This window comes from Cariama cristata, unplaced genomic scaffold (genome assembly GCF_000690535.1).
Source record: "Cariama cristata isolate BGI_N322 unplaced genomic scaffold, ASM69053v1 scaffold16511, whole genome shotgun sequence".
Lineage (NCBI taxonomy): Eukaryota > Metazoa > Chordata > Aves > Cariamiformes > Cariamidae > Cariama > Cariama cristata.
Genome location: NW_009598852.1, coordinates 1 through 18,860, shown reverse-complemented (window position 1 = coordinate 18,860; position 18,860 = coordinate 1). Strand labels below are relative to the sequence as shown.

The 18,860-nt window shown below is 37.4% G+C and overlaps 1 protein-coding gene across 1 annotated transcript; it reads left to right on the top strand.

Annotated features, from left to right (window-relative positions):
- Window positions 1-250: 250 nt before the first annotated feature.
- On the top strand, window positions 251-17,336 carry LOC104156950 (DENN domain-containing protein 3-like; the record flags this gene model as incomplete). Its single annotated transcript, XM_009709471.1, has 10 exons — window positions 251-256; window positions 1,547-1,820; window positions 2,573-2,688; window positions 3,192-3,331; window positions 8,917-9,028; window positions 10,540-10,659; window positions 12,099-12,317; window positions 13,732-13,853; window positions 14,317-14,472; window positions 17,240-17,336. Coding segments are annotated over exons 1-10 (1,362 nt in total), but the record flags the coding sequence as incomplete, so codon positions are not given.
- Between the last annotated feature and the right edge of the window lie 1,524 nt (window positions 17,337-18,860).

Sequence of the window (18,860 nt, the reverse complement as noted above, 5' to 3'; positions counted from 1 at the left end):
TAGCATGGTGGGATATGGCACTTAGTATCCCAATTTGTAATGTGCTTTTTAAAGTCATTGCTATATTTTGAATATTCTAGTGGATACTTATCTGAACTTTTATCTTTTCAACTCTTAATTTCTTTCTAGTTCAGACTCTTGTGTGTTCGTTAAAAGAGTGTTTTTTACTTTTTATTTTTATTGAAGTACTTTCTTTCAAGTATTCTATTATAGAATATGGTGGAGCTTAAGATACGGTAACTAATATATCATGAAGGTAAGTATTCCTTATCATTTTTCATATGATGCTCAAATGTGAAGAAGACTACTGGTGGACTCATCTACTAGGACAAATAAGCCGAGACTTTCTGGTCCAAAACTTAGAGGATGGAAGATTAGCTTCAGTGAAACAATAGAGCTTTGGACGTTGTAGCTATTTTAAAAAGTAGGGAAATGATGAGAGAGGCCAGCGTTTGTTCTCAAGGAATATCTTAAATACAATCGAATCCTGCATTGTGTGTGAAGGTTAAAGCAGCATGTATGCTTCATCTATCTTTGAATCGGTTAGCAAAAAGTTGAAAATGAAACAGTTTTTTAGCCACAGTGAAGCTTGTCTTTCCTGTTTCCAAATATCCGTTGACTAAACAAAGCTTTTACTTGTTGTTTTGACCTTGCAGGAAGAATTAAAATTGCAGTGAAGTAATTGAAAATGCAGCTACTTGTCTCTACTATATGGTCCAGAATACAAAAGATGCTCCTAAGTACAAGGAAATCTCTTCTGATCCCTTCCTCCACAGTTTTTCATAGCAAGGCAGCATGTTTCAGTGCAGTAGTACTTTACAAAACTGCCTACTAAAAGTTGTTGCAACTTTGTACGTGCTCTTGGGATGCCTGTTCCACTTAGTCATCAATATATGGAGAAATTTTCACGGCTTTATGTTGCACAGTATCTTAAAATTTCATTTATTGTAACAGTGATTATTTTTAATTGTACTTTGTTCATTGCCTTACAAAGTGAGGTGAAAACATCTGTGGGTTTTGTTTTTGTTTTTGGGTTTGGTTTTTTTTGTTTTTTTTTTTTTTTCTGTAGAGGTTATTCTGAGTTGAAAATGTAGCTTTTCCTAAAGCTGAACAAAGACTTACCTAGGGAGTTCAGATTTTTTTTGTTGTTTTCATTTATTTGTTGCCTGTTTTCTCTTACTACCAGTATTTATTTTAAGTATAGCTTACGTATATCCTAACACTTCAAAGGAGGAAATAGTGTATTTGATATTTGTTGGTTTTCTTATACCAAAGGCGTAATATTGATATGGTGCATTTAGAATGATGAAGAATGATTCTTTGCCTACTGAAAATGCCCAGAGTATTCCCCTTGCATTAACATAGGTAAAGCAAGAAATTAGAAGAAAAAATTAATTATTTAGGAAGAAGAAAAAAATGTATTCTAAACCCATAATTTTAGAGGTGGAGAGAAAACAGGCTAAAAATGGTTTAAAAAAAGCTATCAGGATGAGTGTCAACTTAGTGATTGTTTGTTTTTTCTTTTTCTTTCTTTTTTTTTTAATAGAGTACTCAAAGAAAACCCAAAAGTCTTCCTCCCCTTGATCCAGAAGTTCTTTCTGTATTTGTGCCTCCATTTATCAGCAGAGATGATAGTCAGGTGATTAATGCTGGTAATAACTTGAATAAAAGTAAACGCCGCTCTTTCCGAAAGAAAAAAGAGAGACCGAAGATTGAAAATGTCAAGAGTCTCAATGGGGAGCCAAAAGCACCTGACACTGAAGATGTTACTGTTCCGAAGGACATTGATCTTATTGGTTTGCCACAGCTATGCTTCCCAGGTATGGTAGGATTCACGCTTCTTAATGAGAGCTGATTTAATGTGTATTTGTTGACCTGTAGTACAGCCTTTTTTTTTTTTTTTATGGTCATCTTCTTTATCTCTTTGTATTTTACAGTGCAAAAAAAAATGTGTCTGCTTGTGAGCAGGTCAGTGATGAGAGAAGCTGTTACCTGAATGAGGTGCCCTTACTCTGTATGGCTATGTTGTGTGAAACAGATCTATTAGCAATAGTAGCTGCAACACCTGCAAGAGAGGGAAGCCAAAAGTCACTTGAGCTGTTATTGATAAATCTTTGTTCGAGTGAAGTGCACGCAGGCACGCACTTTTAAAATTCTTCCCCTCCCCCCTCGGCAAATCACTGAGTACTCTTTCACTTTTCATTTGATATTAAGATATACCTGAAATAGTGACTGTTTCCTCAGGTTTAATTGCAGAAATCTTAATATGCATGTCACTATTGTAGACCTTACAAATATCTTGAAAGAAAAAGTGAACAAAACCCATTGATTGTATTTTACCACTTAAAATGCAGAATAATTATATAATATTTTTGCTTCTTCAGTAACGTGCAGCTTACAGCCTTTGTAACAACTCTTGGATCAAATGGTCTGTATATGTACATTTTATTCCCTTAAAATGAGACATTTGTCTTGAAATTAGGTGGAAATGTGCAGTATTTGTCATTAATTACTTTTCAAGCAGCTGTAGTTAAATATGTAGTTAAAAAAAAGATTTTTGCCTTCATTGCAGGAGGACTTTATATAACTTCTGAATCAAAAGAAGACCACATTCATTTCCTGGTCTTCACAGATGTCTGTGGTAACAGAACATACGGTGTTGTTGCACAGTACTACCAGCCTATGCAAGTACGTTATTTGACTAATGCTTTTATTAAAACATATTAAAAGATGTAAAATAAAACAAAACACTTTGAGAATAATGTCAGGTTTAATTTATGAAAATAGTTAACAGATATGTTTTTATTGCAGGAATACAGTACGAATCAAACTTTATATTGACGTTGTAAATTGAGTACATTGGAGCAGCATTGCATTAAGAAAAACTGTTATGGATTTCAGTAGGAGTTTTGAATCTTTAGGAGCAGACTTTGTCCCTTGGAGATTTTTTTTTTGTGAAGATTGTATGTACCCTGTGTTCTTTCTAAATATCTTTTGCACTGAAATTCTTTGTAATACGTATGTCTAAGTCTTGTAGGCTGACATTTTTCTGAAGAGCTTAAGAGAGATAGACATCCAAATGCCCTTGAAATTTAGAGGGAATTTGGTATCATATCTCTAGGATTCTCAAGAAAATATCAGCCATAAATTCATGATTAACTTAAACACATTAATCTGTAGTTTTCTTGCAGGATGGCTGTATTTCCTCGAATGGGCAGACCCATTGGGAATCTGCGCAGGCTGGGAAGATGCCTGTCTGCTTTGTACCATTCGCTATTTGTGTTATATCCAGATATCCATATTTTAATGCCCTCAAGGATTGTCTGTCATGGTAAGACTTGCTATCCTGTTTGTTTCTTCTGGAAATAACTAGGCAGGTTTTAATACATGAATTTGCAAGATGTGGTCAGGATAGCTGCGTAATACTAAGACAGGTGTTAGTTTTAAGTTATGGTAGTGTAAGATGTGTGGGAGAGGAAAAGAAATGTAATGTAAATGTTACCCAGATGGTAAGCGGAAGTTCTAAATATCAAGGAAATTAGTTATGATGTTGTCTTTGTTTTCTTTGAGGTTTTTGGTAAGTCTAGAAAATACTAATTTGCAGGGAACAGATTTCCCCAAAATTTTGGGTTTTTTGGAAGAGGATTAAGTAAGATTTTGCCACGCTAGTGAAAATCACTTTGAAAGAACAAAAGCCTCTTTATGATGTACCAAATAAATATCAGAGGAACATGAAGATATGTATTAATAAGCAGTTAATGACACTTTATTCTTTAACTAAATAATCCAAGTGACTTGAGGGAGTACAGTGGTTACTTGGCTGTCGTAGAACTAGGAGAGAAAATCTTAGGATACAGAGTACTTCACTGGTTAGAAGCACTCAAATACTCCGCAGTATAGATGAGTTAAAAGGTAAGTGAACATGGGTCTGTCTTGTTATTTAGTAATTTACCTTATTTTGAGGTTGTGTGTTGCTTTATTGTTAAATTGTTAAAATCTACATGCTTCTGTTCTGAAATGGATTAAAAACTCCTTGCATCAGGGAGCCTGTCTCTGTACGTTGGACATTACTGGGTAATCTTCACTTGCAGTCCAAAGGTAGAAGAGGTGGGTTTTTTTACCCCACTAAATTCCAGTCAAGCTTTCTAGAGTCAGATTTGAAGTCAGGTGTTTTTCTCTTGTAAGTATTTGCTTCTTAGATGTAAGTGGAAAGATGTTAGGGTTTTAGGTTGGAACTTTAGTCTTCCAGGTTGTTCTGCCAGCAGTCAGTATGCTGAGCAGATGTGCAAGCAAGGGTGTGCTTCCTGGCTGGTAGCTAAGGTGCATCACTACCCAGCACTCATTTCCCCACACCGTGCAGTTCTTCTTCCCAATGCTGTGGGCTTGGATCTGGTTGGAGCACTGACTGGCTTTCCTTGGTTTAGATGAAGAGAGCCCTGGAGGAACAAAGCAGTGCCTACCTCTTGGGCGGTTCAGATGTTACCTCCAAAAAAGTTGTGGTAGCAGAAATGAGTCACTCTGGCAGCCCTTAAGTATGAGCGAACACACCACTGACACTGTTCATGCTGCCTCTGCTCTGTCATTTTCAAAGCATTAATAAAGTGGTTTAATGTGGACAAGTGACTTAAACATGATGGAAACTAGGTATTCACAGGTTAGTGTGAAATTGAGATGATCAGTAAAATAAAAAGGAAATGTTTTTTTCCCTTTCTCCTTTCCTGCCCAGATGGCTTTTTCCACTCCTTATGTTTAAGTCGATTACATCAGCTGTTGGTATTGCAGGAGCTGATTCATTGCTGCCTTTTCATAGTCTCAAATCTCAAGTAAACGCTAATCTATGTATGTAACACTCACAGCTATATGCCTGCTCTACTGTTTATATCCAGTCTTTATAATAAGATTCATGGTTCTTTTATACTGTGAACTCAGCCTGTATGAGGGCTCACTACACACTAACTTTCTACTGGGTAGGAAATAGTATAGGTTCAACTTTACAGTTATGGTGTTTATCAGTGGTTTATATAGTATATTCATAAATGAGTAATTTCTTCTCTGAAGTGAGACATCTCTGAGCTCAATTTGCTCAAAAAGTCAATTTGCAAATGGATTTTTAAAGAGCCCACTAAGGGAGAAGTGGGAAAATGTTCACGAGAACTGTAGGAAATTCCAGAGGTTACAAAAATGTTTCTAGATCTCATGTTTGTTTAGAGCAGACAGGAACCAGGTGGAGTTAGCTCTCTAGAGGTGCAAGCTTCTGCCTCTGGGTGGGTATTTTAAACATTATAATTAAACATCTCTGCCTTGATCATATATAGGAGGTTTTGCACCTGTTTAAAGCATTAAAGTCCAAGCTAACTACTATGGCTGGCTTTTCCCTTTAAGCTGAGTCTGTACTGGTTTCGAAGGTGAGTTCAGATTTATCAGTAACCTACCATCTAAGCTTAAAGTGATTTGTAAATGTGTGAATAATTATAGGGAAGTTCAACAGGACAATAGCCTTCCATGTTAGTTCTGTATTGTCCTGGTCATTTAATGGGGGAATTTGTCATACAGTTGCACAGCTCTCCTCTCTTCTTTTTGCTGTTGCATCTGGATGGCAGATGCAAGTGTGTGTAAGATGCAACTGGCAGGAGAGAAGGAATGCAAGGGACAAAACGGCATTTGATACTGGCATTTCCCACTGAACTGGAAACTCAACTGATTAACTTTCCATGATATTTTCTTCTGGATTTTTTTTTTTTTTAAATCTCTATTTTCCTTGATGCTATTTGATAGATAATTTCAGAAAGTCTGCCCTTCCATTTTCTTTTTTTCTAGAAAAGGTATTTTAGTGTGCCAGAGTATACTTGAGCTGGAGGAAAGGAAGGGGTGCAGAGGTACCAGTTTTCCTTATTTTGGTTGTGTTACTGAAAATTTTCCATATGGCATGAAACAGCTGCTGGGATGTGTGGCTGTTCTGAATGGAATGTAAGCAATTACAGTAAAGACCTCTATGATATATTTTGAGTGTAGTGCCCTGTACATCTGAGGATGTTTCAGCTTTTTGTAACATTACAAGACATTGTTTTCTTGTAAACCAGAAAAGGAGTTATTGTCATTTTGGATGCCTTAGCTGTAATCAGGTGGCCAATGAGTTAAAAATCAAATTAAATGTTTTCATTGACCAAGTGTACTCAAGTAGTAGTGCCTTGTATACTTAACAAATAATAACATGTTCAATGATGCACTTGTATCTTTGGTGTGCTTCAGTGGTGTTTTGCAGGGTGCTTCAGCTGATTAATCATTCTGCAAGTCTGGGGATTTGAGAACACTTGCTGGTGGACCTCAAACCACCTATTTCTAGAGTGTAGCCCTCTCCTCATGTGAACGAGCAGAAGAATGCTATTTGTTATTAGTAATGGAGGCCTGCTTCCATTCAGGGCCTTTTTGCAGCAAAAGATTTCATTTTCCTCCGCAATTCGAGGGTTTAGCGGGCATGGTGGCATCAGGTATACGGTTGGACTTGATGATCTTTGAGGTCTCTTCCAACCGTAATGATTCTATGATTCTGCTGTGCATAGCTTATTTTCTCCAGGACCTGCAGTGCACAGGATTGCTTATAGGTGGGGTGGTATTTGTTTTCATTCAGAATAGTTCACAAAGGTATGTTATCATCACAAGTGTTCCCAGATAAAACCCGCATTCCTAAACTTTTTCAAATGGCAGAGTATAGTAGAAATCAACCAAAAACTGAGACCAAACAAGATACAAAGGCAACATCAAACTATAAATCCATGTAGGTGCTTTGAACTGCAAGGGGAACTTGCAAACTTTCATCATAGTAATGAAGGTCTTCATATTCTATGTAATTAATTTTATAACTAATTCACCTATTAGTAGCGTACAGTGCTTCCAAATCTGGAACAACTTGAAAGGAGTGTGTCTGCCTCTCTCCAAAGCAAGCCGATGTGCACCTAGACCGTTTGACAACACTGTGGCTGTTGGATTGTGCTACATTATTTGAAAAGATTCAGTTTTAAATTGAGAGGTTTTGGCACTTTGCACAGGTAGTTTTACCTCAATCTGATTGAGAGGTTTTGGCACTTTGTGCAGGTAGTTTTTACCTCAGTCTGTTACACTACATGAAAAGTGAAATATTCCTGGCAGTAATCTCCTTCTGGGTGAACTCCTGTCTTGGATGGATGAATAGGCTCCATTCAAACAGTAAATCTTCCAACCTGCATATTTTTGAGAAAAGGTGGATGTGTGCAAATAGCTCACAGCATTCAGGCAGTACAAAGGACCTATTCTTAGATGTTCTTGTTTTCTGAAATAGCTGTCTGTGGACAGTTAATAGAGGTAATGGGAGGTTCATAAACTCTTTAACTCTCCACTTTAATGTTTCAGAGATTACTTCATTTCTTTCAGCAGACGTTTGCAGTGCAGAGCTGTCAACTGCTATTACGTTGCATTAATGGGCACAGCATACTGATTAGGGAGCTCTTACCATTCTTACTGTACATCTGCTGCTTTTTCAGCATCAGGATCAGGTTGTTTCTGTTGTAATATTTACTGGATGTGCTGATCGGTGCTTTTTGTCTCTCTCAAGAAAAAGCAGGTCTACCTATGCTGTTAGGCTACATCTAAGGCATTACTAAGTGTGACAGCGTATTTGTTTAAATTGATAACTGTACTATCTGGTTTTCTTTGATAATTCGTAAATTCCCCGCCTTCCTCTGTGCCCCTGAATAGCTGATGGGCTTTTTGGGGATATGTGTAACAGCCTAGTACTCAGCCCAGGGCAGTTTCCAAATGTGAATTCATTGAACTTAAATGTCTCACTAATCCAATTAAAAGCTCAGTAATATATGACAGAATATTTTTATTCTGGAATCTAAATGCTGTACACAAATATGATGTCCTGGATTCTAGTATATCACTTGACCTATTCAGTTGCTTTCTAGACTACTTTCTTCCTGAAGAGCAAGTATTCTTCTGCAGGAAACCAGTAAAACTGCAAACTGAAATAAAACCTCGAGAATTATAACCGTATTAAGGTCCTGGTTTCTGTATATATAGATTTGCAGACTCTAACTTCTGATTTTGTAAAGGTTCGGGGGTGTGTGTGTGTGTTATTTTTGGGTTTTTTTTTGCTACAAACATGCATGTGAATCTTACATTGAACAAAATGCCCTTTCTGACTACAAATATCTTCTTGTTACATTTCAGAAATGCCGTCAGACTTAACGGTTTGTAGTCTTAATAGCATGTATGTTTAAACGTTCATGAATTGATCTGGCATATAATATAAACCGCATGACCTTTGTGACTTTGACACAGCTAGGATAATACAGTTCTAAAATAGAAACATTTGGCACGTTTGCACAACTGTATTTGTTCTTTGTATGGGTGGAAACAATAGCAAAGAGCCTTACGCTAAATATGGCTCTTGCTTCATGTTCCTCTGCAGTTAAACCCATGTCTACGACTTCTCTTTTCCTCTGATGCTGTTTTCCATCCCAGAGCTGATGTCTGATGCTTGGGATGGGAGAAACACCACGGCACAGGTTGTACCATGTTGCAGCTGTGGGGTGTTTTATTCCTCAAGCAATCTCTGTAAGACACTTCCTTTAGCTGTGTCTTACCTCTAGGGTTTTTTTGCCATCATGAGACCCAGTGTGCTATCTGCATCCTCTGATAGATATAATGCAGCAGTATTTTATGCATGGAAGTGAAAAAAAAAACCTGCTTCTGAGACAGCAGCATCATTAAAATTAAATGGAGCTGCTAAAGTAGCCAATAAATTAGAAATTAATTAGCTGGAATAATAGCTTCATCGCTCCTCATAATTTTTTTTATTTCTAGGTTATCAGCAAAAAGACTTTTTTTCTGTTTGCATGTTACTATTTATAAGTAATTTCTATAATTTAATTTCAGCTTACTAGTGCAACTGCGACCTTCCAAGCATTTAGATGTTGAAGAACACATAAAAGAATTTGCAGCAAAGTTGTTTTTAATACCCAGCCCGCCACCAGGACCACTCCACTTGGTAATTACTGATTATGAATTTCATAATTACTTCAACATTATGTCTTATAAAGCACTAAGATGTTATTTTCTATAAATTGGGATGCATTATTCACTGTCAGGTCAGAGACTGTACTTGCTGATATAAAACTGATGTCAATACCTGTGCTTTGTAAATAAGGCTATACATTATTAGTACCTAAAATAACAGTGTGACCAGGGTGCAGGCTTGAGCACTGGCATACCAGTTGATCATGCTGTTTAATTTTTAACACTCTTCTGGGAAGGATTTGGATCTTGCCAACTATATACTGTCTGAGATGATGCCTGGGTAACTCTGGGGACAGCATAATCTAGCTTTTGGGTTCTAGAGGGGCAGCCCATGTAATCTCTACCACAAGAGGGTGGAAGCTCCCATCTGTAACTTCTCTACAAGAATGGAAGCTTACCTTTCACCTGAACAGTATGGCATTGCCATCTCATTGAATACACATGTATAAACTCCAGTAAATCATGTAACTGTCACTCAGCCAAAGTGTGGGCATTCCCTATCTTGTGTCCGATATCAAGACACGCTGCCTGAAGTGGATGCTCGTGGCTGTCGTCCTCATTGCGTGATGGGTGGGCATGCAGCTATGTGACTGAGGAAATAGGGCAGTCCCTGTGAGAGAAAAGAAGCCAAGGAAATCAGTTGCTGGAACAACATGTACAGCTCTGGACTTGTTTTTTCTTGTGTCTGAATGACTCTGGGGAAGCAGAACAGTGTGTAGTGGATTAAATGTTCTAGTGAGTGGAGTAAATGTTCTGGATAGGCTGCTGCCTGGGTAAGACCTAGGTGAGAGGAGAAACTCATATAAATATTTGTATTCGGCGTAGAAGCTGAGATGTGTGGGCTGTGTTTTCTTCTTTATCACCCTTATTTTCCTTAGCTGCTTTCCTTGGCCCTGGGATGAGGGGTTAGGAGCGGAGCAAAAAATAGCATAGCTGGAAAATTGTCTGAATGATTGGCTAAACCAGCTGCTAAGTGCTGAAATAGGCAGCATGTGCAGGATCTGGCCCCCAGAAATTTGAGCTGGAGTATTTGAAACACTGAAAGAGCTCATTCTTTTTGGCTCATTCTATCTTCTTAATGTGAGCACCTATGCTCAGTTATTTTGTTCATATTTTTTCTGTTTCGTGTATGAATCTTATCAATACTTTTGATTTCCCAGTTGTGTCTACAAATAAAAATTCCATTATTTTATTATGCTTATAACAAAACAAGTTTAATTCTGTTAAAAGAATATATATACATTTAATTTTTTGTTGGCTAAACAGCCTATGAGAATGAAGAAAAACAAAGTCTGTGTTAATCTTTCAAACTAGTTATTATGTCTTTTAATATTTCCCTGTCAGTTTTCTGCAGTATGCAAATATCTGTCATCTTGCTCTCAATTAATGTTAATATTTTGTAGTTGGAACTAAAATCCCAGATTAAATGTGTTGTGGGAACATTTTCATTAAGAAGTAAATGGAAAACATCTGTTATTACAGGTATTTAATATGAAACCACTTCAAATAGTAATTCCTTCACGAGAAGATCCAGACAGTCCAATTATTGACTTGGATCTTCATCTTCCGTTGCTGTGTTTCCAGCCAGAGCAGGTGCTGCAGGTAAAACTTAACTGATACTGTAAAATGTATTAGAGATTGACAGTACTGGTGACTTGTGGTTTAGAAAAAAATCAAGATGTTACTCAAAAAACCCCATTATAAACCCAGGAATTCAGAATAGTGTTAGTTCTGCATGTTAGAGAGATGCCACAATAAAATATACCTCTTACTAAGATATTTTGTTGTTTATAGACCAGATTAGATTAAGGCATATTGGATTTCTTTGTCCTGTTGTTTAGCAATAGGTGCTAAATTTCTTAAGAGTATATTTTAAAATATAGATACTCAAGCTGATTGACAGATTTTATTTTGGATTCTCATTATGTGCATTTCTACAAGATTCTTAAGAACCTTTTTCATGTGTAAGAAAGGGACCTGTAGGATGGATTGATAACAGTTGGCACTCTCATACAAATGAAGTGTAAATGGTGTAGAAAGACAAGAAAATACAAAAAGCTATTTGCAAAGAATTTTTTTCAGTGCTTCATAGAATCTTACAATAATTTTGGCTTGGAGTGTCCTTTATAGGTTTCATGATCCAATTCTGTGCTCAAAGGCCACCTGTGAAGTTAAATTAGATTGCTCAAGGTCATCGGTGTTATTGGTGCCACTTCCTCTAAAAAGAGCAGGTCAGAGACCTCTTTCCAGGGATGCTTATAAACCTCCTCGGTCCTGAGAGCAGGCAGTACTGGCTTATTTTTTTGGGTTGTGCCCACATGTGCATGTTACGAATAAAACTATCTCAGATCCTAGATGATGTTCAGCAACCGATGCATCTTGAGCATGGAGTTTTATGCGTTAGCACCTCTGTGAGATGTCCTGAGTGTACCATTAGTCTTCTTGTCTTGACTTCATCCCACGTAACTTGAGGCATGTGAGTTTGGTGCTTAGATGCCATTGGGTCCCTTTCTATCAGTGGAAGAGGTGGACATCTCCAGAGAGCTTCCTGAGCTCCTCTGTGAAAGCACTGCTCTCCAGTGGCACTATGAGGAACCTGACTAGCTTTTGTCTGAAATAGATGTTTGGCTGAGATGTTTAAAACCTAGATGGTCTTTGTGTTCACCATCAAAGACAGATTTGCTTATATTCTTCATCTGGGTACTTTTTACAGACATTTTGTGGTCTAATACTGTGAAAGAAAGGCCACGGGTCTTCTCAGGATTTCCAGCTAAATCTTAGCCTTGTTGACATTGGTGGCAAAACTCTCCCTGACTTCTACTGTCACTTAAATTTTCTCTCCTTTTCTGTTTTCTTCCCTTCTTAGTTTTGTAAGAATCCTTAAATGGATGTTGTTTCAATGTATAAATATGTAAGGTAGCTATTAAAAAACAGCAGTTGTGAGGCTGAGTTTCACAAGCAAATGAAATATTTGTGCATATCTAGTATGTTCTAGATACAACTTGTTGTAAACGTTTAGCATTTTGGTTTTTTTTTTCCAGATTATGACCTGTATTTTGACAGAGCAGAGAATAGTTTTCTTCTCTTCGGATTGGGCTCTGTTGACACTTGTTGCTGAATGCTTTATGTTGTACCTTCATCCTCTTCAGTGGCAACACACTTTTGTGCCTATCCTGTCTCGTCAAATGCTGGATTTTGTAATGGCCCCAACATCTTTTCTTATGGGATGTCATGTTGATCATTTTGAAGAAGTTAGCACGGTATGTTTTAGACTGTTACCACTCTTGCTGTTCACTTTCAGTGCATTTGTCCCCTTCCTTCTTTCAGATGCATCTAGAAACTTGCTTTTGTTGTTTAGGTGTGTGAGAATGGAAGAAATTAAAAGTAATGGAACCATATTGATGTGACCACTGGCTTTCTGGAAAAATCTTATTGTTGTATCTCTTACCTTTCTTTTCTTTGCAGGTTAATATCACAATTTTTGTGAATTCAAGTTTTGTTTGGGGAAAAATTCTGCTTAGATGTCGTTTGTATAATATAAATAGTTTCCCTTCGGATTGATGAGGTTGTTTTTTGCTCAGAGTTGTGTGAAGTACCTTTTCCAGGCATCTGGGTTAAGAATTGAGCATGCACTTGGAAGTACTCTAGTGATGCTGCTATTCCCCATAGTGGAGTTAAGTATTTAATAAAATAAGAAAGAAAAAGAAATGTAAAGAATATAATCATCTCACAGTTTTTCTAGGGGTTTTTTGTCTTCTTTTTTCAGAATCTTATTAAACTAATCCTCTTTCAGTGGGTAACATTTAATCTTGGTTAGCCAAAAAGATTTAAGGAAAACTCAGCTTCATAGTGGAGGGCTAATGTGAATATCCTTTTTTTGAGAGTGTCACATAGGGTTTCTGTGAGTGTTCAAAATCGAACACAGAAAAATTGTGTGAATTTATATTAGGTGAATCCATCTGATTATAAGCCAAAGTGAAACTGGTCTATCCAGGCAAGTCCAAAATCGACAAAGAATTAAGTTAAAATGAAGCAGATTAATATATATTTTTAGTTAGCAGTAAGATGATGTCACTATTGGAAATAAATACAGATTAACACACTTTGCTATAATTTGAAAGATTTTATGTTTGCTTATATGTACGGTTTGTTGCAGACTGATCTTTAAGGTTGTTAAAATTGCAAACTGAGAGATCAGCATGGTCTTTACCTCCACGTGACTTTTTGTGTATTAGCATGCGTTTCTGTGTTTGAGATGAATATATGAACCCTCCCTCTCCCTGTCATCTCACGGGATAAGTACAGGAGTAAATGCTGAACGGAGAAAGCTTTCCAGGAGCTTCTTTATGTACATGTGTATGGTTTTGTACATATCCTTATAATGTATAGCTTCTCAAGGATGGGCTTAAAGATCCAGTATTAATTTAATACAACAGCAAGAGCCTATTAGATTACTAAATGTTTCTGTACTGTCATTAATTTAATGACATTTATTTTTCTTGAAAGTAATTATCTAGTTATCCATACAATCTTCTAGTTGGGGAAAAAGGTTAATCCTTTTCTGGTTTACCTCCTTGGTGAAATAATTTGTTGTATGAGGAGTATATAAAGGAGAAGTAAATGTTTTTACAATATAAGTATATTTACAGTTATTCTATTTTCTTTCATTGAAAGGAAACCGAAGATTTAATTCTAATTAATATAGATAATGGAGATATTACACATTCAAAAATGACTGAAGAGGAACCTGAAATTCCAGATGTTCCAGCACAAGCAGCAGAAACTTTCATAAAAAGGTGAAAAGATTTTTGAAGTTGCGTTTATCTTAATGTGTAAATCATGCTTGATGCTCTGTCTAATTTTTTTAATTTGTGTTATTAATTACTATATTATTTAATTCATATAAAAACCACTGTGATAAAGGAAAATTGAAAATTTCAATTATTTAGTAGACAGGTAACTTTAAGCAGTCATAATCATATTATTTTGCAATATCTGGAATGCTTGTTTCTTTTTTTTATTACTGATACGGATTAGTCTCTGAACTTTACTGTTCTTTACAAAGAAGACTGAGTGCACTGTGACTTACATGTACTACTAAGACTTCCAGGAATCTTGTTAGCTTGTCAACACTTGCAAATTAATCTTGCACTTTCTCTAGATGTAAGATGTGTGAGGCCTAAATGACCTTTTCTTTAAAAAGTATGAAAAAAATTGTTGGTGTTAGGATGTAACTTGCCAATTTTCTTCTCTGTGTAGAGTGGAGAGTCTTCAGCTGCATTATGATCTAGAGCTCTGCCATCTCCGAGCCAGCACAGATCTTAGTGAACTCCAAATGCGTAGAAGGGCTTGGCAACAGAAACTGAATACAGAAGTTCAGCAAACGACTTTGCAGTTAATTGTTAATATCTTCAGGTGAGTGGATTATTTTTTTATTATAAGAGCATGTGGTACTGGTTAAGACATTTCCACTGTCACTGAAAATATTCTTATTTTGTCTTACTTTAGAGATACTTTGTAAATATCTTAAGTTTTGTGAGGGAATACAAGAAGCAGGTCCTGCTAGCCTGCTGGAATATCAATAATTAATGTATTTGGGTACATGTGCATTGCTAGGACATCTTGAATAAAACTGTTCTAATTTTGAACTTGTATGTCTTTTGTATGAAGGTTCCAGAAAGAGAAGTGCAGTCCTCATATTTCATGATTAGGAAAAGCTTAAGACCCAGTAGGGATATCAGTTTGTAACTGTACACAGTCTCAGTCACTCTTGTTAGAGGAAATTAATTCAAACTGAGACATGGTAGAATTGCTGAAAGCAGGATTGGGAGTTCAGAACACCTGGGTGTGTTTTAGCTAACTGAACAAATGCTGAGAATGGATGAGATATCTGGAGAGTGCAACCACATCAGAATGAAGGAGGGAGAGGAGCTACTTAAGCTCAGGGACACGGTATGGGCACAAGAAATGCTGGTTATTGGATGTGGTTGGGACTGACGTTTTAACAATGATGTGGAGTAGGTTTGGCTTTTTTTTTTTTTCTCTAGAAAGAGGTCCAGCTATGCTAATTTTCCCTGTTCTTAACCTAACGCAATGTGTTGGTACCCACAGTTACTTTATCTTATCAGTCTGAGTACTGGTTGTAAATCCTGCTATTATTTGCTTGTATTTGAGGAGAGAATGGAAGTGTGGTAGGTGATTAATCCAAAAAAGTGCAGAAAATGGATAGCTGGTTTGCATATGCTTCATTTCTTTTTACATAGATACTAACATACTGAGCCATGAAAATGAAACTGTCCACCTGGGATTTCTAAAGAATCAGATTGTATGGACAGGGGTCTGCAAAAAGGTGTGCAGATAACCATCCCCAGCTATTTCTTGCTGCCTCTTGCTGGAGATGGTGCTCCCCTTTGGATCAGCTACCAAATTGCTCATATGAATGCTCCCTAACGTTTTCAGGCAGAAGGTGCTGGGTTAATTTATATAATCCCAATACCAGGTCTCTGTTAACCTTGTAGCTTTTGTTGGATCAGCTTAGGGAGTGTTCACACAAGTGGCTGGGCCCTCCAGGAGAACAATAGCTGCTGGATGTGGAGGATAGAACAGAATTTACGGCTAGCTGGATATGGAAACTGAAATACATTTACAACCTGATGTGCTAGAACTGTGGGATTTGGTGGATTTCAGTGTTTGGCAACAGTATGTTTCCAGATAAAGATGAGGAGTAATGCATTTTGCTGTTAACAGCTTGAACTCTTTAATGTGTTAAATGCTTGGCTACAAAAAATGAACGGATGCTTTGCTCTCGTAAGAGATAATATGTTTTGCAAAGGGGTTGATTCTTCTCTTGTTTTCTTTCTCCTTTCCTTCAAACTTTCTTTATTTGTTCTCTCTTTCAGCCTTGTTTCTTCTGTCTTCTAATGCTATATCTACCAGCGTCCAGGAGTGAAGGAAAGTAAATTTTTGATGCAGTTGTTCTGCCAGTTGTTACTGTCTTCAGTGAAGCACTGTAGTTTTTTTGTGTGTGTTGAGGTTCCGTGTTTAAAGCAAACAATGCTAAATTATGTAGAATTATATAGGACTCTGTACTTTTACTAACTGTCTTTTTTCTGAACCCGTATGGCTTGAAAAACTGTTAATGGGCTTGTGTCACTGATCTATGAAAGGCAAGCAGTGTATAGACCTGAGAGTTCTCCATATGGGTACGAGAGTCCCCTTTTGTGCTTACATTCAAATTTTAGCTCACGAACTTATTTTCTTCATTCATGTATTTTCCTGGGAATTTCTTATTCTCAATACCCAGCATGAGTAATTGAAATAAGATGTAAAAATAAGAGCCCTTACTTTAGCTGTTTGCACATATCTAGCTTAAGTAACTTATCATTTCTTACTCACAGACTTCAGTTCAGAGAGCAGCTCTTTTCTGAAGAACTCCCACTTTCTGCTCCTGAAACAACTTTTTCTGTCTCACCTTTAAGGCACAGGAGTTACTACTGACGTCTGGTTTTCCAGGGATAGTATAGGGCCTCTGCTGTGACTGTGCATATACTATAATATGCATCGGTTCTTTATCTTCACTTTCTCTTTTATTTCAGTAGTTCTGCTTCTTTAGTTTAATGCAATTGCCAGTTATTGGTGGCTTTATGAGCAGAGTTTGAGAGTCCAGCAAAAAAATTATGTAATCTATAATATTTCCTGTGCATGTTACAGACGCAGTGTAATGGGGCAGTGTGAGGTCAGATCACATCTTTCAAATTCCCAATGCAGATAGATACACTTGTCTTTTTAGTGCTCCAGATGGGTTGTATGTGATTCAGGAACTGTGTATGTAAATGTAATTCCAGGATTGGAACCTAAGTCATCACTTAAATATGCAGATTCTCCTCCATGGTTTACTAAAATTGATCCAGCAGATAAGTGAATTTGGTGATTTCAAATGGCAGTGGCAGCAGGTAGCCTGTCTTACTACTTATAAGAGTTTGCATTCTTTTTCTAAGGTTCTGTAACTCACACTTGTTCATTAAAACTGAGTTTACCTTCTGATACTGCAGCATATTTCTATTTTGCCTTCTGACGCTGCACTGTATTTCTAGTAGTACCAATGGGCTGCTGCCACTGCAAAATTACAACTTGCTTACAAATCTCCAAGCACATTTATCTATTTATTTATTTTTGTGTCCAGGGAAGTAAAGGACCATCTAAATTATGAACACAGAGTGTTTAACAGTGAAGAATTTCTGAAAACAAGGGCAATTGGAGACCAGCCATTTTACAAAAAGGTAAATTCAATCTTAAATATGTTGTGACTCTCTGTTATTAATCTGTATTTTGGGATTAATGCCAAATATTCATAGAATGGTCACAGTTTGGTTTGTGTGGTGATGTTGAACCACCAACTTTCATAGAATGCTTTACCAAATTTGTTTTATTTACTATGAACAGATAGAACAGTAGACAGCATTTTGGAGAGCAAGGTACTATGTAATTCCAGAGCAAATTAAATGTAATTCCTCGGGGGTGAGATTAACTTATGACAGATGGTCAGTATAGCTACATCTAAATTGTATTTTAAGCACAGGCACTTGTCCAAACTGTTTGGACCGAAGCCCATATGTAGACGTGAGTTTTCAGCAAGCCTGTGAGCACAGCGGAAGGGAGCTCAAATGACACAAATCGAAGTACCTGCTTTATCTGCAGTCTGAGCATCAGGGCACGGAGTTGATGATGCCTGCTTGACTCCAGGCCATGAGCCTCTTTCCCACAACGTGTCACAGCAAACGCATGCTGCTGACTCTTGACCACGTGAGTGGCACTGATGTCCTTAGGGCCTGCGGTGTGACAGGGCATGTGGGACATAGGTTGATTTAGTTTACATGTGCCTTACCAGGTAGTTTAACCATGGCTTACTTTTATGTGCTGGTGAAGCCCATGAAGTAATACTGAAATAGTGCATAGCCTCAGGCCAGGCCTAATAGCGCCGGAGGCTAAAGGACAACCTGAAATCCCCACTTAGTTTTTCTCAGCACTCCTGGTAACTCAGCTTATTATATACTTACCTGAGTTTGAAACCCTGTAGGAGGGGGGAGTTTCTCTGTACAAATCTTGAGTCCCTTTTGCACCTGACCTGATCAGCTTAATCCTTCCGTTAGCGTAAGCTTCATCTGCTGAAGCTCCAAAATGACTCAGTTTTCACCCGGTGTATACAGTGAACCAGGTTTTTATGGAGGATGCAGGTCTGTTGTCCTCTGGAGCAGAGACAGTACTGCACGTGAGTCTGCCTTTTATGTAATAGCTTTGTATATGCTAAGGAAATGGGATGGATTTAACTTCTCATTAAAAGGAGAGTGTCTTGGTCACCAGACTGTAGGATTTAGACTAATTCTCCATCCCTTTGGTGTAGGACTGTCACTGACCATCAAAGGTTGGAGATCCTTTGGGTGAGAAGGATGGAGAAAGGAAGAGGGGACGGAAGGAAAGGAGCAGGGAGAGGAAGAGAGAAGAAGAGTACGCAGGTTCCTATGAGGGTATCTTGCAGTGTTAGGGTACTTTGCCTAGAAGTGGGAAGGTTGAGAGTTTCATCCTTGCAGTTGAGGCTATTATTTTACATTAAACTGTTTACACCTGATTAAATTAATATTTGCTTTCAAAGAACTAAACTGTTGTGTATGAGAGAAACAGAATTTACTTGTTTTAAGGGTTTGTGTCTAGCCACCTATGGTGTTCTAGGAGAATTTGGTCTTGACACAGCAAGCCAAAATCCAAAGTTATAAACTCTTGTGGTTTTTTTTGTTTGTTTGTTTTTT